The sequence below is a fragment of the Pleuronectes platessa genome, chromosome 11 (genome assembly GCF_947347685.1).
Source record: "Pleuronectes platessa chromosome 11, fPlePla1.1, whole genome shotgun sequence".
Lineage (NCBI taxonomy): Eukaryota > Metazoa > Chordata > Actinopteri > Pleuronectiformes > Pleuronectidae > Pleuronectes > Pleuronectes platessa.
The window spans coordinates 4,324,352-4,345,931 of record NC_070636.1 but is presented as its reverse complement, the minus strand read 5'-3'; the positions used below and the strand labels follow the sequence as shown (position 1 = coordinate 4,345,931).

Below are 21,580 nucleotides of genomic sequence, written 5' to 3'. Positions count from 1 at the left end.
TTGAGGCCAAAAAGTTCAATTTTGGTCTCATCTGACCAGAGCACCTTCTTCCACATGTTTGCTGGGTCTCCCACATGGCTTCTGGCAAACTCCAAACGGGATTTTTTATGGATCCCTTTCAACAATGGCTTTCTTCTTGCCACTCTTCCATAAAGGCCAGATTTGTGGAGTAGACGACTAATAGTTGTCCTGTGGACAGATTCTCCCACCTCAGCTGTGGATCTCTGCAACTCCTCCAGAGTAACCATGGGCCTCCTGGTTGCTTCTCTGATTAATTTTCTCCTTGTCCGACTCTTCAGTTTGGGTGGACGGCCTCCTCTTGGTAGGTTTGCGGTTGTGCCATATTCTTTCCATTTTCTTATGATGGATTTTATGGTGCTCAGAGAGATGTTCAAAGCTCTGGATATTTTGTTATAACCTAACCCTGCTTCATATTTCTCCACAACTTTATCCCTGACCTGTTTGGTGAGCTCCTTGGTCTTCATGATGCTGTTTGTTCAGTAATGATCTCCAACAAACTCTGAGTCCGTCACAGAACAGGTGTATTTATACTGAGATTAAATTGCAGACAGGTGGACCCTATTTACTAATTATGTGACTTGCAAATGTGACTTGTGAATGCAATTGGTCGCACCAGATCTTTGTTAGGGGTTTCACAGTAAAGGGGGTGAATACATATGCACTCAACACTTTTCAGATTTTTATTTGTAAATAATTGTGAAATCCATGTAATATTTCCCCCCACTTCCAAATGATGCACTATTTTGTGTTGGTCCATTACATAAACTCACGATGAAATAAATTTTAATCTGTGGTTATACCATGACAAAATGTAGAAAAGTCCAAAGGGGGTGAATACTTATGCAAGGCACTGTATATATATATAGATGGAAAGATGGATAGATAGATAGATAGACAGATAGATTGATAGATATATAGATATATAGATGGATGGATAGATAGATATATAGATATATAGATGGATAGACAGATAGATAGATAGATGGATAGATATATAGATAGATAGATAGATAGATAGATAGATGGATAGATTGAGTCTAAATTGTTTTTCTTTTTCCTTTCCAGAGATCGTAGATGGAAACGCTAAGATGACCCTGGGAATGATCTGGACCATAATCCTCCGCTTTGCCATCCAAGACATTTCTGTGGAAGGTAACATGTGTGTGTGTCGGTGTGTGTGTGTGAGTGAGAACACTTCCACAAGTTCATTCTCTTTATTCAAAAGGCCTCTTGCTCACTGTCTTCATTTGCAATTGAAAACACTTTTCATTGACTCAGCGTCTCAGTGTCTCCAGATCTTTGTCACGACACCAGAATCAGACTCAGGATCATTTGAATGTGAATGTTTCACCATATGTTGATGATATGGTCGTCTCCTTGGTTAACGTATATAATGCCCTTAAAGTGTAATCCAATTTCAGACGTCAGAAGTGATCAGGCCTTGATCGGTTCAGCTTCAGATTAAAACACAGTCTCTTCTCAGTGTGTTTCACTTTCGCTGTTTGCTGACGACACAGCACCAGACACCCCTCGGCCTCCGCTGGAAACCGGAGAGCACCAAACATCCCGAGCAATCACACACATGCTTCCCATTCACTTCACCTCCGCTTAATCCACCGCTAAACTGGGATTAGTGGAGAGTCGGTCAAAGTGAAAAAGCCCGAGAGTTTTCTCCAACTTCACAATGATCCCTTCTTCCCAACTGCAGAGACATCTGCCAAAGAAGGCCTCCTGCTGTGGTGCCAGAGGAAGACTGCACCCTACAAGAATGTCAACATCCAGAACTTTCACATCAGGTAAGGTTTTCAGATGCAGCTCATTTTTTATTCACATGCAGAGACACGGCTCTTAAAACTCACTTTGCTGCACGTTCGTGTTTGACTCCTCTTTATTTTACACCTCCTGATGATACCTGAACCACTTTACAGCGCTCGTAAACAAACGTGTTTTTATTTACAAGCCCTGTAAACAAGCTGTTTTTTATCCCACTGCTTTAAGAGTTTGCTGACTTGGGGAGCGTTGATATAAATAACTTACTCTTAGCGGTAATTTATTTTTCCAGACTTTTAAAGTGAGAACAGATCAGGTCTTAGATGTGAAACCTTTTTTTCGGTTCATAGGATGGAAGGATGAGACTTTTTCAAAATAAAAAAAAACATTACCACTTTCCGAGACCTTAATAAAAAAGGGTTGTAATGTTTTTTTAGTTGTAAATAGATAATTGACCAATACTTTATTAAATAATAAAACTTTTAAAAGGTTAAATAAAAAAATATTTTTTTTGTAAATTAAACAAAACAATTACAACTCTGGATATTTCCGTCTAAGCTTGGGACACAACATCGCCACCTTTAAAAAATACAAATCCCTCAATCCTGCAGCTCTTCTCTCACAGACACTGTTATCCATTGAAATGTGGTTTGTCTGGAATACTTTGAGATTTTACGAGAAATCTAGCCCCAGGATTACCCACATATAAGAAGTCAGAATCGGTTCCTGAGAACAGTGGAGGCCTCAGACGGTGGTGATGTTGAGCTGAAGCAGCAGCAGACATGTTCTCATAAACCAGAGCAGCCGGGGGGGGGGGGGCATTCAGATTTCTATCAGTAGATTTGTTGCACACAGGCAGTTAATCAAATTCACAAAGTGGTTACTGTCGCATCCTGTCTGGATGGTTCTGTCCTGAGTGCGCTCGGTGGGCGCTGAACCCACGATGCAGGACGCCCGCTCTGAATTATTGAAAGAAGACCACAGTGATCCTCAGATGTGGATGAAAGCTGAGGCGAGGGTGGAGAGGTGGAGGCGAGGTCACTTCAGTGGAAGGGAAAGGGAGAGGTCTGATGATAGGGGGGGGGGGGGGCTGTCAGAGCCGAGCTGTTTGATGTGGTCGCTCTGTGAGAGATGATAGAGGTGCATCTCCGTCCCGAGATGAGAGGAACCGGAGGAGAGAGGGCTGAGGTGGTTCATTCTCCTCTGAAGCACTCAAGTGCTGCTGCTTCAGGAATAACAGTCGCTGTGTAAAAGCCGCTCTTGTGCATTAAAAGCACTTTTTTTTTTATGGCAGGTAATACATTTAAAGAACCCACTTGCTGCACGTAAATCTTCCGCCACTCTTCCAGATTGACTTTGCTCTGCATCATCCCACCGAGCTGCGTTCAGACAGTTCGCTCTCAGCCGCTAATCGATGGAGAAACGAGAGGATAAACCAAAAATATGTCTTTCAGCTAATTAAACACATAATCATTGATTTACAGAAAAAAGTTCTTACGCTGCAGTTTAAATTTGGCTGCGTTTACTGAACAAGTGCTTAGCTTGTACATTTCTATCTTCCCTCCTCTCACTCCCGACAGAATCTATGTTTTTAAGCTCTGGTTCACTTTCACAGTTTGGGTTTGTTTGCGTCAGCAGATGTTTTCAGCAGAAAAACGCTTCATAAACCTGTCGTTAGCTTCCTGCTCAGCAGGAAACAGACAGAGTTAGTGACCTGCTGGGGACCACAGAGGAGCATTCAGCAGCTGAAGACTGGGATATTTCTACCAGCAGCTGTTTAACACTATAGATATAAAGATGGACGACGTGACGGCTTCCCCCAAAGTGAAGCCAAATCGTCTGGATCGCCGCCTAGTGGCTGGCTGCAGTATAGGTCATGAACCCTGCCTCCTCCATGAAACTGGAGCACGACTTTGATTAACACTATTGTTGGTTCATGTCTGTTGCAACTGTTTAATTCTGATATTAACTTATATAAGTCAAAGCTGCGTTCACAGTTCGTTGTGCTGCCTCCTAGTGGCCACAAATATAATTTCTTCGTGTTTGGCTCCTGTTTTTCATGAGATATTTGTTTTCTTATAGCTTCCTGTCTGTTGTTGAGCTAGAAAAGTCCTCGACATGTCCACTCTCTCGCTCGGACACTTTCTGGACAAGTGTCCTCACCTACAGTCCGTCTGGAAACTTTCAGGAACATGTCCGGACTTCAGCAGCTTGAATCTGGCAAATACAGCCGGGTGTGTTTTAACATTTACAAATTAAAAATACACTCAACTCCAGTTTATAAATAAACTTGAATGACTGCATCCTGTAGGAGCTGGACCACGAACGTACGTTACCAAGTCAGTGTGAGACGTCCTGCCGGGAAAATTACTGAGTAAAATGAGAGCAAACCAGCGTTGAGGGTTTCGTGTCTGTTCAGTGTAACGTCCTCCTCTCTGAACGCCGTCCAGACTCAGGCCCACAGACGCAAACCAACTGCAATTACCAATTATATGGTGGTCCTTGGGAATAATTCGATGGTTCCCTGTTCCCAGGTTTCCAGCTTTCTGGAAACTGACATCCCCCTTCCCCCCCTCCTCAAAATGTTCTTTGATATCCGACTCATATTTTGTACCTTATCTCTCTCCCTGTCTTTATGACTAACGGTCGTGTTATTCCCTTCAAACTTCAGAACTCGATATCTGACCGTGTTTTCCACTAGATAACCCGTCATCTTCAACATTCAAGCCAGAGTCTTTGTCTTCTCCTCATCTCCTCGTGTTTCCCTTCACCCGATCACAGCCGTGTCTCCGTCTCGCTCTGTCTGTTTCAGCTGGAAAGACGGTTTGGGATTCTGTGCACTCATCCACCGACACCGTCCGGAGCTCATCGACTACGGGAAACTGCGCAAGGTGAGCGACCGTCGTCCGACAGAGACAAACTGGACGTAGAGAAGCAACTCACACTCAGGACCACAGATACTGACACAGACACTGGTGGGAGGGGCCATTAGGGCTGTTGTCATAACCAGATATTGATTATAAATATTGTTTAAAAAATGAATGATCGATTTTGTCTTGACATAATTATACTTTCCTTTCCTCTATCATTGAGAGAAAGAATCTAGAAAGAACTATAACAGAGTTGATGCCTGTTTCAATTATATATTTGAATCAATGCACTTTAATAAATGTTTAACATATCTGCAGATGTTTACTATCATGCACAACATATGAAAATATCAAATCCTCACGTCCGAGGCTGAAACTCTGGTTTAAAGTTTTTTATTCTTCTCAAGGAAATTACTTAAATGATAAAAGGATAATTAAAATAGTTTTACTCACTAATTGTTTTACAAGTTGCAAAGTATATAAGGAATAATAAAAAGTTTTTTGCAATAATGTTGCTCTAATTTAACAAAAAACATAGAATAAATATTATAAAACTAAAAATAGTATAAATTCTTTTAGATTAGATTGGATTCAACTTTATTGTCATTGCACAGTACAAGTACTTATACAACAAAATGCAGTTTAGCATCTTAACAGAAAAAGGCAGTAAAAGTGCAGAGTACTGTGCATATTTAAAGTGAAAAAGTGAAGTGAAATTTGTAAATAAATAAGATATGTACAGTAAGAAATATACATGGAGTAGTACAGTATTAAGAGGTATTGTATGATATAAGAACGATGAATACACTATGAGCAAGATAACTATATAAATACATATAAATATGAATACTTAAACCTGATAAATGATCACTTATGGCGTTTGATAAAGAGGTTTATTGTGTTTCTGTGTCTTACTGTGAAATGGCAGCCCTGTAGGAGCAGGTGAGTTCAGGGACATAGAGAGGATCTGATTGTCTGTCTCCTCACAGGACGACCCCATGACCAACCTGAACACAGCGTTCGACGTGGCAGAGAAGTACCTGGACATCCCCAAGATGTTGGACGCAGAAGGTGAACAGGCGGTGGGGGGGGAGTTAACACAGTGACGTGAGGACGAGGAGACGTTATCGTGTTTCAAAGACATCAAACACTGAGTTGACGCAGAGCTCCACGTTTTCTTCTTCTTCTTCACATTCCTCACATTCCTACACGTAGCACATCACCTCTCACGTTTTACTGCTGAATCACACGTCGGTGGCGACGGAGCCGTTGCTTCCAGAGGAATCTGCAGAGAACAAACATGAGCCGAGAGAAAGACCCACTCTCTCTCTCTCTCTCTCTCCCACCATGTTGTTCTTTCTCCCCTGTTTATTGATCACGTGAGGCTGAAGTTTGCTTTGGCTCCGTGCGACCCGACGTCTCCTCCCAGTCGTGGGAATCACATCTTTAAAAACACAGACACAACTTGTCTTTTTCAGTGACCTGGGAGACAATGTTGTGACCCACACACGCAGCTGTGCACACACAGGAACACAAACATTCAATTTCTGTCCTCTCGTACATATTCAGTTCTCTTAATGAAAATAAGTTGAAGCCTTCAGGGGTCGTGCAGAGGGCCTGTTGAACACATCTGGACCACGACACAACACTCTGCTTATTGTTGATGTGAAGAGCCGAGCCGTGGCTCCACTTCCTGTTTCTTCATGTATTTGTTCTCTGTTTAACAACAACCTACGACCCCCCCCCCTCCCCCCTCCCCCATCCCCTCCATCCTCCACCCCCTCCCTGACCTCCTCTCTTCCCCCGCAGACATTGTGGGCACTGCCCGTCCGGACGAGAAGGCGATCATGACCTACGTCTCTAGCTTCTACCACGCCTTCTCAGGCGCCCAGAAGGTATCCTGGATGCAGCGTCTCCTTCCTCCTCCTCCTCCTCCTCCTCCTCCTCCTCCTCTTCCTCCTCCTCCTCACTCCCCTCCTCCTTGTGTTTCTCCTCACAGGGCTCCTTTTCTCTCTGCAGTGCACCACGCCCCCTGCAGGGGTCACTCTCCTTCACTTTCCGCATGGTTCACGCCACCAATTGCATGATGGGACAACAGCTGTCTTAGAAGCGATGAGCACAATGTGTCTCCGGTCCACCTGGTTGTAGCCACCCCCCCCTCGGACTCACTTCTGATCAGGGTTTTGTTCCCTGAGTGGAGAGGGAGGTGCGGTGGCGTTTATCTGATAAGTGATGATGATTGGCTGTGATGAAAAACCAGAGTTGCTGATGAAGAGCGGCACGCTGTCCAGAAGGTGTTGTTCTGCTCGGCCCTGAGAGTGACAGGTGTAATGGAGGGTGGAGGATGAAATTAAAAGCGGCACTTCACAGTCGGGAATCAAACCCGTGATTCTTTTACAAAGGATCCGTGCTGTGTGGCTTCAGCAGGAGGCCATTCCCCTGCTTCTCTGCAGGAGAGAGGTTCTGCCTCCGACTCTCTCGGGTGGATAACGGGTGATTGTCAGTCTGACAGCGACCTTGAAGCCCCTCAAGAGGCAGGAGGCAGGAGGCAGGAGGCAGGAGGCAGGAGGCAGGAGGCAGGAGGCAGGAGTTGGCCTCCTCCTCTCAGACAGCCGGGGAACAGCAGAGCATCTCGAAAGCAGGAGTTACATAAGAGCCAGGTTCGATGGAGCGGCTCCCTGCAGCAGAGAGCGTCTCCTCACAGCTGTGTTGGAGCTCCACTGTCTGTGTTTATAGCTGCAGAGTGTGGAGGGGCGTGGTCTACTCCAGCCAAACTCCAGCCAAACTCCAGCTGGACTGCAGATTGCATCACAGGTCAGAGAAGTGCAGGAGGACACTCGGCGAGGAAACGGTTTAAAAGTTCAGGAACTCAAAGGAAGGAAAGATGTCGCTGATATTTATTTTAAGATTTTTTGGGGACAAACCACCAGAAGCACTTTCCACTTCATCCTCCCACCTCCAACTTAGATCTTGTCACTTATTCTAAAATTATTTAAAAGTCCTTGGTGGACCGGAGACGACTTGTGCCCCCCCCCCACACACACACTGCTGCCTCCTCTTGTGATTACGCCCCCCGCTGGCCCCCTGTGTCTCTGCACTCTTTTTTTCTCTTATGCTTTTTTTTCTCTCCTCTGTCCTCTCCCCCCCCCCTTCCTCTGTTCCCTGGGCAGATATCATTAGCACCTTGAGGCCAGATGAGAAGGCCGTCATGACTTATGTGTCGTGTTACTACCACGCGTTCTCAGGCAAGCAGAAGGTGAGACATGGAAACAACAAACAAACAAACAACAACAGAACCAAACAATGAGCGGATACTCGCCAAAGTGAGCGGCTGGCAGCGAATCACAGATCAGCTTCAGCCGGAATTTGCCAATATTTGTTTTTCACCGCTCGAGTGCGATAACACAATCTGACCCTGCAACACCAACAATGACAACTTCAGGCCGCACAAAACCTTCAATATGAATTTTACTAAAGGTTTAAAGTTTTTTGGGAGAATAAAATGTTCTCATTCAACAGTAATTGGTGTTTTTTTATCACCAAAAACTGAACATCGGACTCATTTCAGGAATTTAATGAATTTCAAGTGGAGCATAACCTGAATGATGATAATCCAGAGTAACATTTAGCTCTGAGCTCACTGACATTGTGATATTTCTGAGATTGCGTGTTGGTTTAATGAGCAGTGGACAGTTTTACAAACTGCAAACACAAACACATTCCACACATAGGGAGCTCTGAAGCTAATCATGGTCTTTAATAGCAAATCTCTTCACATTTGACTTAATAGAGGGAAAACTAATTAAACTAATGGAAATATAATGAAAGTTGTTTAGTGTTTTCTGCCATTATACTTGGATAAAGCTTACAGCTACGCAGGGAGGTCAAGAGAACATAAGGAGAAGTTAAAGTGGAGTTGACCAGTAGTTTTCTGTTGGACTTCATCATGTGACGTCAAATAGGTCACAAGTTCACGGTGAGAATTAACAGTCATTCAGTTTAATGCAGCTTTTATTGTCTCACCAGTCAAGTTTATATCAGTTATATCATACAAATATCAGTTTTGAGTTTACAGTTTTTTTCTGCTGCGTTATAGAAGCAAAACATTTTAATAGAAGAGCTTCAACACAACATGAACAAGGAAAATCTAATCAATCAATCTAATCAATCACTGGACTGATAACTGAAACATCACCGTGATATATATCTGGTAATGTAAGTTTCCACGTTTTCCTGTTGAGTAACCAATTAAGTGCAACTTCTGTATTATTATTAATATTTTAACTAAAATAGACGAAATATAGGAACTTGGAAAAGGCGATAAACTTTTTTAAATTGTGTAATGGAAAACTTCTAGAGAAGTCAACATGCTGATCCCTGATTTAAACATATCTATAAAATGATGTCCAAACTTTCCTCACAGAGAAACTCTAAAGATAGTTTCTGATAATCAGATAATCACTCCCTGTGTGGTTTGCCTCTGCTGTCAGGACAGAGTCGTCCATCGGGGAGCTCCTGGCTCTCGGGGCTTTTCGGTAAACAGCCGAGTGTGCAAACATTTGCTCACAGAAGCACGACCTGCACATCCTGGCTCTCCTTTTAAGGCAGCCGGCCTGCTGCTGCTCCCGGTGGAGCCCCCCCGCAGCTCGTCTCCGACCGAGCCAAGTTTCCCCCCGTGATCTTTTCACAAAGGAGGCTGGAAGCTGTCGTCTGTGTGGGACTCCAGGCTCTGAGCTGTGGGAGGGAAGATTCCAGTCGACCTCAGTGTGGCTCTGTTCTCTCTAAAAGGACACGGCTGCAGGGTTACGCTCTGTTTGGAGTCCACGTGTTTCCCCGTCCAGCTTTTTTTAATAAGGGAAATGATCGTGGTGCAGTTTGGGCTGATTCAGTGTAGAGCTGGGTGATGAGGCCAAATCCCTCCATATCAATAAATATCACTTTAAAATCCATATTGTTATTTATTCTAAGTTTAAAGACCACATGTGAAGTCATTTTAATTAATTGACTCCTGGCTCCAGCAGCTCCACTCCTGTAGTGTAACAACTCACAGAAGAAAAAGTGGATAAATGTTATGGTGACTTCAGTGAATAAACTAAAAAAGTTGCTGAAAGGCTCAACAGAGATTCACTGAGATCCAGAATACATCACTAAGATGATTTATTAATGAGAAAAATAAACTTATTTATTACAGGATGCAATTATAAGCAAAAATAATCTCAGCGTTCAACAAAGTGAGGTCCACAAACCTGAGAAATCACCATCCATATACATGACCCAACGTTACCAATCACTGTGAAGTTAATGATGAATTATATAAAAAAACAACCACACCAGACCAAAACAACCAAGAATAATATGACAATTGATTTTTCAAAGTATTGAAGCCTAAATTATACATAAGGAACAGCTGATATCAATAACTATCAGCATAAAAGATAAATTATTATTTATTTTGGAATTTAATGACAGACTTTTGCTTCTGAGTGAAGGTTTTGTTTTTATACTTTTCTTTTTGAGTTATGAAATTGATATTATCTGAGGCTCTTTGACCTGAATAGTCACATTCCTCCAGAATGATCCAGACTTTCTGCATGTTGCTTGAATCTCTGCCTCTGTTTCCACTATGAAAACCTCTGCTGGTGTTTTCAGTGAGTTCCCTGACCACAGTCTCTCCTCAGTCCTGAACCCAGCCGATGAGGAATGACAGGCTGTGTTGAGGAAGTGTTGTGTCATGGATGAGCCTCTCTCTTTTCTCCCCCCATCCCCCCCTCCCTCTGGGCTGGTTTTATTTTCCTATTCTCTCAGGAGCCTCTTTTCTTTCCCTCCTCCGGTCCCTGTGTGTCGGCTCAGAGGCTGAAATAACACACTGTGTGCTGCTGTTCTATAAAAAGACAGTGGTGCAGAGAGGAAGGTGCCCCTGCTCCTGACAGCAGGTTCACTGTGACGACTCTCTATAGAGTCCGTCCTGCTGGAAAGAGAATATTAAGCTTTGGAAATTTTTTGGTGACACTCAGACAGAAACACACAGATACCAGCAAACAGCAGGACGCCCTGTTTTTACTTAACTTGCAGTATTATCGCCTTCATCCCCCAAAAAACTGCTTATTTGGGAAATGTCCTGTAGCGTAGGCAGATATGCAAGTCAAAATAAATCCGAGGCATTGCTTCAGTTTCATGCAGCACACCCCAGGTACAGACACAGACACAGAATAGCACCAGAGCTCCGTGACGTTCCTGCATCTCACCCTCTTTCTCCCATCGTCCTCGTCTTCCAGGCGGAGACGGCGGCCAACAGGATCTGCAAGGTGCTGGCCGTCAACCAAGAGAATGAGCAGCTGATGGAGGACTATGAGAAGCTGGCCAGTGATGTGAGCACACTCCCCCCCCTCCCCTCTCCCCTATTCTCCTGTGATTGTCCTGCACCACCACTGACCCCGCTGTCTCCCCCTTGTTGAGTCTCTCCCCCCCCCACCTCCCTCAGCCCGGGGGTGCTCCGTGCAGGTGCAGGGTTAGAGGCCACAAACCAGATTAACACTGTGGCTGTGAGGCTCAAGCATAAAGATTTACTAAAGATGTTCACGTTTAAAAGATTATAAACTAGTTTGAACTTGTTTTAAATGCTTTTCTTCAAAACAAATTCTATCAAATACATATTAAGATTGATAAAGGCAGACTTTGGTTCCAGTTAATGTCGTTACATTATGAAACTTGAGTCATAAAGACTTGAAAGTGAAATAATTTGGTTTGAGAACCGCTTCTCTTAGTCTCACGTAATTGTGACTTTCAGTTTTAAACTGTTGGTTGAGCCAAGAAAGGATATGAAGAAATTACCTCAGGTTTTAGGAAGTCGTGACCTTGAGAAATTGGGTTTAATCTTAAAGTATTTTTCAGACCAAGCGATTAATCTACGAATTGAGATCTGCAGATGAATTGATAGTGAAGAAGTAATGTTTATTCTTTCTTAGTGAGCATTTTATTTGTCTCCTTTTTCCCCCGGGTCGATCTAAGTTAAATTATCGGTGGGATGTTACAGTCGCTGGAAGCCTTTTATTTTGAAAAGACTTCTGTGTGATGCATTCACTGTCTACGGAAAGCTCAGAAATCTCGTATTGCAGAATCAGCTGACAAAAAGTCAAAGGTTACAGAAAATGTTAATTTCCAATGTGATGGACTAGCTTTTAAAAGCAAGTTTCAAATCTGCACGCTTATCATCAGATTTACTTAAACTCTGTAGTGATGGGATAAAACATCCAACAGCACAGTTATGAACTATTTAAGATATTTCAGACATGAAATGTTCTCTCATTTACATTTGAAGAAATAAGAAAAACAACTCATCTAAAGTTTCTTACCCTGTTATTTGTTTCCACACATGAATCACATCCACTACATCTCATTGACTCCCTCTCTTTCCTCTCCATCGATCATGAATCTGCATTTCTCTTCTATTTGCACGATTCTCCTTTGCCCCTCTGACCGGCTTCTTGTCCTTGAACTTGTTTTTCCTCCATTTTCTTCCTCTTATTCTCCACCTTGAACACACTCTCACACACACACACACACGCTCTCTCACACACACACACGCTCTCTCACACACACACACGCTCTCACACACGCCAGCTGCTGGAGTGGATCCGTCGTACTATTCCCTGGCTGGAGAACCGCTTGCCGGAGAACACCATGCAGGCCATGCAGCAGAAGCTGGAGGACTTCAGAGATTACCGCCGCCTCCACAAGCCGCCCAAAGTGCAGGAGAAGTGCCAGCTGGAGATCAACTTCAACACCCTGCAGACCAAGCTGAGGCTCAGCAACCGGCCCGCCTTCATGCCCTCGGAGGGAAAGATGGTCTCGGTAGGTCACCGGGTTCCAACCCGCACACTAACATTCAGAGTTCTCCAAGAGAAGTTCAGGAAACTTTTGTAATTCAAACTCCCCTCGGGCCAAAGTGAGTTTTTGTGAGTAACTTCAACTGACTTGAATTACATGATGTCAGGGGACGTTTTAAACCTGAGTCTCACTTGGTTACTATAACAGCCTGAATATACCACATATCATCATGACCTTCAGTATAAGTACATAGGATGCATCCAAAATACTTTTAACCCTGTAAACCAAGGATTGAAATTGCATGTTCATATTTCTGTTTCTTCCTAAAATATCAACAGTGTATTATTTTGTTGTTGGAGTTTTTACAACACAACTCAAATTCCTGTATTTACAATGGATCAAATCACTCAGTATAATGTGAACAAGGTTTCATATCTCAGCAAATGGTTTTGTTTTTACAGTTTTAAGGTCAGAAGCAGTCAGAAATTGGGGCGATAAGAAGTGTTTTGTGTTTCCTTCGTGTTTCCGATGTCCACAAGTGACCAAACATATCTGTCAAAGCAAGTTAAGCTTTAGTTTGACTTCAGTAAAACTTGTGCAAACCAAATAAATGCCCTCTATATGTAGACATCACCTAATTTCCACCTGATTCCACCTGTATGATTGTTTTCTGTGAATCCTCGAGTATTCTCCTCTGCCTCATACAGGACATTAACAATGCGTGGGGGGGTCTGGAGGGAGCGGAGAAGGGATATGAGGAGTGGCTCCTCAACGAGATTCGCCGGCTGGAGAGACTCGACCACCTGGCAGAGAAGTTCCGCCAGAAAGCAGCGATCCACGAGGCTTGGACTGAAGGTATGGAGTGCCTCTGATGTAAAGAAATTCAATATCCAGACCGAACCAACTGTCAATGTTGACCGAATTTCGTTTGGAATAAATCAAAATACTTACTGTAACTTCCCTGTTATATTTTTCTGTCTCCCCCTGCAGGTAAGGAGGAGATGCTGCAGAAGAGTGACTACGAGACGGCCTCTCTGTCGGAGATCAAGGCCCTGCTGAAGAAACACGAGGCCTTCGAGAGCGACCTGGCTGCTCATCAGGACCGCGTGGAGCAGATCGCAGCCATCGCACAGGAGTTAAAGTGAGAGGCTCAGTCAATGGGAGAATCCATGGAAGGAAAGAATAGAATAAGACGGAATGAGGGAGGATTGTTTAGTTCATTCTGTAACTCTATCTTCTATGGTTGTAGTAATCATCTGGTGTCTCTCTATAATGATCTCAAACTTTATGATTATACATATTTTCATATCAAATACAAAATAAATGGTGTAAGTAACCAAAAATAAAGAAGAAAAGAAATATAACCCTCAAAGAAAGTCGCAGTAGGATCACAGACTCATTAAAGTGCATCAGAGGAAGATGATGGTTTAAAAATAAACCAAATTCATTCACCAGATTTAGTCCAAGTCAGAACTGTGGTTATTTCCCACATGATGATGATGATGATGATGATGATACATCTCCTGTGGTCTCGTCTGTTTGTGCTCCAGTGAGCTGGACTACTACGACTCCCCCAGTGTAAACGCTCGCTGCCAGCGGATCTGCGACCAGTGGGACGCACTGGGAAATATGACCCAGACACGCAACGAGGCTTTGCAGGTGAGACGAGTTACTGGAGAGTTACATTTCTAACTTCACATCCCTCTGAGTATCAGTTTTCTCCTCTGAAGAGACTTTGTGATCTTCAGGCTTCTCCTCCCCGGCTCCTGTATCTTTGACTTTCCCTCCTCTGCACCCTGAAGATCAATAAAAACCTTTGAATTTTTGCCATTTTAACAGAGAACTGAGAAGCTGCTTGAAACCATCGACCAACTGTACCTTGAGTTTGCCAAAAGAGCGGCTCCATTCAACAACTGGATGGAGGGCGCCATGGAGGACCTGCAGGACACCTTTATCGTCCACACCATCGAAGAAATTCAGGTGAGCGCCGAGAGAAGAACTCACTGCAGAGACTTTTTATTCACCCCAGAATAAATATGTCGCAGGAGAATTGAAAGCAACAGTTTGACATTTTGGGAGAAACGCTCACTGAGGGGTTCGATAATAGACTCTTGATAAAGATGGCTAACACGTCTGCGTGTCTCTTAATTACCAAGAAAATAGCTCAAATATCCCGGATATGAACGCTGCCATCCGGCACCAGAGAGATTATGTGTGGAGCCACAATATCGACTCCCTGTGGATACACGCTCTCAACCAATCACGTGTCGGTTTCAGCGCCAAAAAAAATGACATAAAACCAAACTTATCACTTAACACTTGAACAAACATCTGAAAAAATGGATGAATAATAAATATGACGGAGTAAAAATGCAGGTTAGCTTAGCTTAGCTTAGCACAAACACGGGAAACGGGAATAAACAGCTAGCCTGGCTCTGACTGCTCTGCCACATTGTGTTGGGTTAGGGTTAGGGTTAGGTTTGTGTACAACTGTAAAAACGACATGTTTGTGGTTTTACTGTAGGAAGGAAGATAAGCATAATAATACACCGAGCCCAGAAATAAACATGGTGCAACCCCGTGTAACCCTGCAACTTCTCGATTCTAGATTTCAGTATTTTCCTGACAGGGTTGCATGAATGAAAGTGATCGCTCGTTTGTGTGTTATATATTATATATTATATATATTATTATATATTATATTTTTTTATTCCGTGTCTCAGGGATTGAGCTCAGCCCACGAGCAGTTCAAGGCCACGCTGCCGGAGGCGGACAAGGAGCGCCAGGCCATCCTGGGCATCCACAACGAGATCGCCAAGATCGTGCAGACCTATCATGTGAACATGGCCGGGACCAACCCCTACACCACCATCAACCCACTGGAGGTTAACGCCAAATGGGACAAGGTAATGAGATCACTGAAGGGAGCTCTAATCTGGTCGTCTGTGTCTGCACAGTCCTTTCGTGGGAGATTTTGATGGAGTGGAGGATTTCTGTTGGCTTTATTCTAGATGTTCATCACAAGTTTCATTCTCTCCGTCTCTCTGCTGCCCCCTGTAGGTCAGGCAGCTGGTGCCGCAGCGCGACCAGGCCCTGATCGAGGAACACGCCCGACAGCAGAACAACGAGCGTCTGCGCAGACAGTTTGCAAACCAGGCCAATGTCATCGGGCCCTGGATCCAGACCAAGATGGAGGTCAGAGTGTGACCGGAGCCAACAAGTCAAATGACCTCGTTCAGAATGAGGCCTGATGAGTTTGGTCGGCTAAATAGTTTATGATAAAACATAATAATTTCATTTTATTATAACATTTATTCTTTTGTGTGCGTGTGCGTGTGCGCCCCACTGCAGGAAATCGGCCGCATCTCCATCGAGATGCACGGCACCCTGGAGGACCAGCTGACAAACCTCCGCCAGTACGAGAAGAGCATCGTCAACTACAAGCCAAAGATCGACCAGCTGGAGGGAGACCACCAGCTCATCCAGGAGGCGCTCATCTTCGACAACAAGCACACCAACTACACCATGGAGGTGAGCGCGGCAGCCGAGGAGCATCCGGTCTCTTCCAGCTCAATGCGGTGTAGAGCCACACTGGTGCCAGACGCTCCAGGACACAGAAACACTATAAACCGCCTGTTATTTGTGTGTATGAGTTTTGAGCCACGTTTTCCAGCTCCCGTCAGACGCCTCGGTTCTTTTCTCGGCTGTAAACTCCATCAGCCTTTTTCCTCCGCACGGGATAAAACACACAACCAATCATCGACAGCCAGTGTTTGACTCACGGCTTAATCCCGGTTAGAGTAATTGACCTGAGACTCTTTTACTTCCCACCTCTTCCCTGACCCTGATTAAACTTCCTCTGCCTCCGTGTCTCTCCGTCTCTCTCCTCTGCAGCACATCCGAGTGGGCTGGGAGCAGCTTCTCACCACCATCGCCCGCACCATCAACGAGATCGAGAACCAGGTCTTGACGCGAGACGCCAAGGGCATCAGCCAGGAGCAGCTGAACGAGTTCCGGGCGTCCTTCAACCACTTCGACAGGGTCAGTAGTCGAGCTGAGTCCCCATGCAGACAGAGGCGAGGAGACGGGTCGGGGGTCGGGTGCTTCTCATTTGCAGTTTGCTTTTTGGCAAACAGACGTTTAATGAAACTGAAGCAGGAGCAGAAAGGTTTCACGTTGTTAAATCCAGGGCTTGGCACGTGGGGAATAAGTGAATTCACTCTCTGGCTGAGTTACATCACAAACTTTTTCATACAGACGTGAAATTGGTGTCAGTCTCCTTATTTCATTTTCAGCAAGAAATCAGCTTATTTCCCAAAATGTCGAACAATAATTCTAAATATTTGTTTCTGGCATGTGGAGTCACGAGTTTGTCCTTTATACATTTAGACTTCATCCGCTACACGAAGCCGTTGAGGTGAGGACTTCTCTTCCCGAGGTGTTGCCGGTTTTTATCGATCCTTTAACCAGACGACCCCGAGTGTGCAGACTGAACAGTTTGTGTGTGAAAGGCATCCGGCTGTGGGGTGACCTTAATGCTTGGTTGAAAAGGGAATTAAAGTACAGTGACACGAGCAAGAAGAATAAGAAAGGAAGAAAGAATCAGCGTCTAAATGAAAGTTAAATCTGCAAAACAGAGAATCTGGTTTAAACACAACCTCTTCCCACCGTCTTCGCTCTGCTCCGACCCCAGAGCTCTGTGTGCACACTGGGGCTCACCGTGACAGGAGCAGCACCAATTATGGATGAGTTTTCATTTAGCTCACCCTCCTCCTCCTCCTCCTCCTCCTCCCCCTCACCCTAGCTCTCCCCTGGAAGCCACCATTACCTCATACATTCTTCCAGAGCTGCCCTATTGTTATTAAATACCTCAGAGGGACGGTCTGGCCTCTATTCTTATATTTCATTAGGATCAAGCCTCCACACGTCAAAGCTTCCTGACGCAGTTCAGTGATTAATCGATTGATCCAGTGACAGAAACACAAACAACTGTTGATAATCATGTGGAAAAGGATCAAAAGTGACAGGTAGAGAATTTTAAACTATTTTAAGCTAAACTGATTCTAGCTTCTCAAACTGGATTTCTGTCGTTTCTTAGTTTTCTACGAAATTAAAATGCTAAACCAGACATTAAATCACATAACACCAGAGATCTTAAAACAATCTAATCTGAGCCTTATCTTGCAATATATAAAAAAATATCTTCCTGGATCTGCAGCAAAATGCAAGGCGTTTTTCCCTCGTCCATTTCACATCCTCCTCAAAGTTTCATGCAAATCCATCGAGTAGTTTTTGCGTAATCTTACTGATCAAAGGGGTGAAAACTGAAATCTCCTCACATTATAATCATTAGCTGCTTCCCAGGCCAGTGTTTACACATGTACGTTATATTAATGTATGAAACAATAAGCTAGGAGTGCTTCTCATCTGCGGTGAGCAATGTGAGGCACTGAAGGAGGCGGTAAGTTCAAAAGCGTGTTTCAGCCATCAAGGCCTTTATCAGGGGAAACACAGTGATCCACAGAATCTGAGTATTAAGATGTGAATGTGTATATAAAAGTGTTTAATGAAGCTCTGCCTGCACAGAGAAGGTATTTGTACTCTGTGTTGTGAAGTACTCTGTGTCATGGATGAATAACCTCACCCCAGGGCCCAGTAGTCTGCCTGCCACACTGCACCTTAACGCCTCTGAATGCTCTCGCCCAGCACGGCAGCACTGCTGCCCCCGTGTGGTCACCTGCCAGATCCTAATGAATATGCACTGTGTTCTCTGTCCTCTATCTCTGGTGCATGATCCTCTCCCTTCACCCCCCCCCCCCCCCCCACCTCCCCCCACCAACCCCCACCCCTCACCTCTGTCCCGTGCATGGTGCACTCCCTCCACCCTCCCCCACCACCACCACCTCACCTGCCTCCCCATCTTACCACCCCCCCCCCCACCACCCCCTTCACCATCACTGACACCGCTGTATGTGTTGCTGCATGGCCTGTGGCCCCCCCGACGCCTCGCCTGGCACTGGCCCCACACCCCCCAGGACCGCTCGGGCACTCTGGGCGCGGAGGAGTTCAAGGCCTGCCTGATCAGCCTGGGCTTCGATATCGCCAACGATGCACAGGTACTGAAACGTAGCCACACCCCCGCGGTGAGAGGTTTAACTGTTGTTTTTTCTTTTGCACCTTTTCCCCCCTTCGTATTCTTTTCCTCCCCCACTCCTCCCTCTCTCTCTCTCTCCTCTCACCTTTACTTCCTACCTTCATCTTGTAACGCCCCCTCTTGGCGGATTGCTGCGGCGTTTCCTCCCTCGACTCCTTGTTCCTCCTTTATTCTTCCAATGACTTCCTCTCCTACCCCTGCTTCTCCCTGTTTCTGCCTCTCTCTCCTCCTCCTGGTCTCCTTTGTCCATCGCTGAACTTGTAGAAGAGAACAGGAAACATGGAGGCTGAAGACTTCAAAACCTGCCTTATCTCCATGGGTTACAACCTGGTAAAGCCATGAGCACCCTTCAAGCATGAACATGTGACTGTGTGTGATTATTGAAACCAGCTGGAGGTGGTAATAAATACTGTAGATGTAACTTTAACTGTATTTTAATTGGAAAAAAACTATTTTTGTGCTGAATAACTCTGTTTTGTTCATAGAAATTAGAGATTTTCACTCAACAGAACCTCAGAATAATCTAGTTATCACCTGTGTACCATGTAAAGGATCAAAATAAGTTAATCCACCTTATGTAGGATGTCAATGATTTGCTGTACTGCCACGGAACCCATCAACATGGCACCTGAGCTTCCTCTCTCTGGCCTCCAGGGTGAAAACGAGTTCTCCCGCATCATGAGCATAGTGGACCCCAACAGGATGGGCATCGTCACCTTCCAGGCCTTCATCGACTTCATGTCCCGCGAGACGGCGGACACGGACACTGCCGACCAAGTGATGGCCTCCTTCAAGGTCCTGGCCGGGGATAAGGTACGGTTAAACCACAGTATCTGAAGTAGATTGACACAAGAAGGGTAAAAACTACAGAAAGTCTGGTAAAAAGAGGAGTATCTAAAAGTATTTTAAGAAAACTGGGGAAAAAGTACGATCTGAGGAGGAAAAATAGAGAATGACCTGGATAATATGTGGATTTGTAATAAGAAGTAAATCTGCAGCTTGTCTGGGTTTTAACAGACAACAACTTTATTGTTTTTGCTAATTTTTGGCGCTTTTATCTGTGTTGGTTTTGGCTGTTGACAGAATCTGTGTTCAGAGAAATGTTCAGGTCATGCTACCTGCTGTGCTAAGTTAAAAGCTAAAGAACCCGACATTTTTCTCAGGAGTCGAACGAGACCGAAAACAGAACTAAAAGAAAGATTAGGAAATTGAACAAGTTCACTGCATCACCTTAAAAGTACATGTCAAGGTTGTGTTTACATTCCACGAAGTAGCAAACATTCATAACATAAAGTAAAATGATATCGCACAAAAAAACAACCAGAGAAAGATTGTTTTGGAACTTTTCTTATAGAACAGTTTACATTTGAATTCCTCTTAAACCATGAGCCTATATGCTAAACGTTTTTATATTTGTTTATGTTTCTCCGGCAAGAGGAAGTTCAGAAACTCCCAGCCAGAGAAATAGTGAAGCCAGAAATCTCACCAGGAGCTAAGGACATTAAAAAGTGATTTCTGGTCCCTGAAGGTTCGAGTGTGAGTTACGTCCTCATCGAGCAGAAAAGGAGCGGAGTGGGAATCCTGTTTATCACCTGTTCAGTTTAGGTCCAGCCGGTTTTTCCACTGGGCAGATCTGCCAAGTAGCTGCTGATCTCTGGTCTGTTTCACTTTGTTTAGCACTGACTCATTTCTTCCAGCTCACAGCATCTCTACAAAAGGTTTCAAATAAACAAAGAGGTGAACGTGGCTGCGATTGTTGATTCTGAGTGTGACAGGAAAATAGTTACAACTCTTTCACGTTAGAGAGAGAATTTGAATTATATCCAGACTGTTTGTATTGTACTGTTTGTAAAGTATTTATAATCTCACTCTCAGCTTCTGTTCTAACATAAAAAACATTTTCATTTTGATTTCTCCTCCACCGGCAGAACTACATTTTAGCCGATGAGCTGCGCCGGGAGCTGCCTCCGGACCAGGCCGAGTACTGCATGGCCCGCATGGCCCCCTACACCGGGCCCGACGGCGTGCCAGGAGCCCTGGACTACATGTCCTTCTCTACCGCTCTGTACGGAGAGAGTGACCTCTGAACACTCTGTCAGTCGTCCTGACTCGGGACCACCAGCCTACCTGCTCCGATCACCGCCACGTCCTCCGACCGCCCCGTCACCACACTCCTGTCCTACTACGCTCATTTTTTGTACGTCTCTGGCCTTATCTCCTCGTCACTATCCTCTGTTTCCTCCTCCTCCTTCTCCTCCTCCTCCTCCTCCTCCTCCTCCTCCTCCCCCCACCTGTCCGGCCTTGTCACCGCTCCCTCCCGCTCTGTCTCCGTTGTTTTTTGTTTCCCACGCGATGCAGCAGCTCTCCAGGTTTACAAAGAGGGAGAGAGAAAAAAATGTTTGTTTCTGTTTTTATTTTTCTTGTTGTCATTGTTTTTCTTCATAAAATGAATAAAGTTAACATATTTTATTATACTGAACAAAAAAGGTATTTTTCTTCACCTGATTGAAAATAAGAGACAAGAATTGTAATAAAGAAAAATTGCTATACTTCCTCTTCTTATTCTCCTGTTTGCTGCAGGGATCAATGCTTTTTACTGTGTATATTTACTAAATATATATATATACTTTGACTGTTTAGCTGTATCTCTGATCCAGAACAACTTATAATGACAGACATAATGTCCTATATTATCAAACTGTTTGTATTTATACATATGTTCCTGTTAAAGGGGGTAAGATTTATCATTAAACAGGTTATTGTGACCTAAATCCCAGACTATCTACATTAAGAGTATATTATTAATGCTTTAACACTTTTTCCATTCACTGCAGGTCCCATACTGAATATGTCTTTATGCCAAACCAGCTAGACTTTTAAGATTCTGTAAATCCTCTACAGTGAACATGTCAGTTTTTGCCTGTACTTTGTGTACTAT

General features: G+C 44.3%; 1 protein-coding gene across 4 annotated transcripts in view; it reads left to right on the top strand.

Moving 5' to 3' along the window:
- actn1 (actinin, alpha 1) overlaps positions 1 to 21,191 on the top strand; it is a 51,348-nt gene extending 30,157 nt beyond the window's left edge. Inside the window, exons 4-22 of one of the 4 annotated variants that reach the window (XM_053434160.1) lie at positions 1,087 to 1,173; positions 1,730 to 1,817; positions 4,604 to 4,682; positions 5,651 to 5,732; positions 6,471 to 6,556; positions 10,937 to 11,029; positions 12,282 to 12,512; positions 13,196 to 13,343; positions 13,479 to 13,629; positions 14,039 to 14,147; positions 14,328 to 14,468; positions 15,212 to 15,394; positions 15,549 to 15,683; positions 15,840 to 16,019; positions 16,383 to 16,529; positions 18,524 to 18,604; positions 18,907 to 18,972; positions 19,297 to 19,455; positions 20,571 to 21,191. In XM_053434160.1, coding sequence (XP_053290135.1) covers positions 1,087 to 1,173; positions 1,730 to 1,817; positions 4,604 to 4,682; positions 5,651 to 5,732; positions 6,471 to 6,556; positions 10,937 to 11,029; positions 12,282 to 12,512; positions 13,196 to 13,343; positions 13,479 to 13,629; positions 14,039 to 14,147; positions 14,328 to 14,468; positions 15,212 to 15,394; positions 15,549 to 15,683; positions 15,840 to 16,019; positions 16,383 to 16,529; positions 18,524 to 18,604; positions 18,907 to 18,972; positions 19,297 to 19,455; positions 20,571 to 20,729 — 2,405 coding nt within the window. In that variant the 3' untranslated portion in view covers positions 20,730 to 21,191. Of the gene's footprint in view, positions 1 to 1,086; positions 1,174 to 1,729; positions 1,818 to 4,603; positions 4,683 to 5,650; positions 5,733 to 6,470; positions 6,557 to 7,831; positions 7,918 to 10,936; positions 11,030 to 12,281; positions 12,513 to 13,195; positions 13,344 to 13,478; positions 13,630 to 14,038; positions 14,148 to 14,327; positions 14,469 to 15,211; positions 15,395 to 15,548; positions 15,684 to 15,839; positions 16,020 to 16,382; positions 16,530 to 18,523; positions 18,605 to 18,906; positions 18,973 to 19,296; positions 19,456 to 20,570 lie in introns of all 4 variants that reach the window. The other 3 variants (XM_053434161.1, XM_053434159.1, XM_053434158.1) reach the window with 3 other exon arrangements.
- Positions 21,192 to 21,580: the final 389 nt, after the last annotated feature.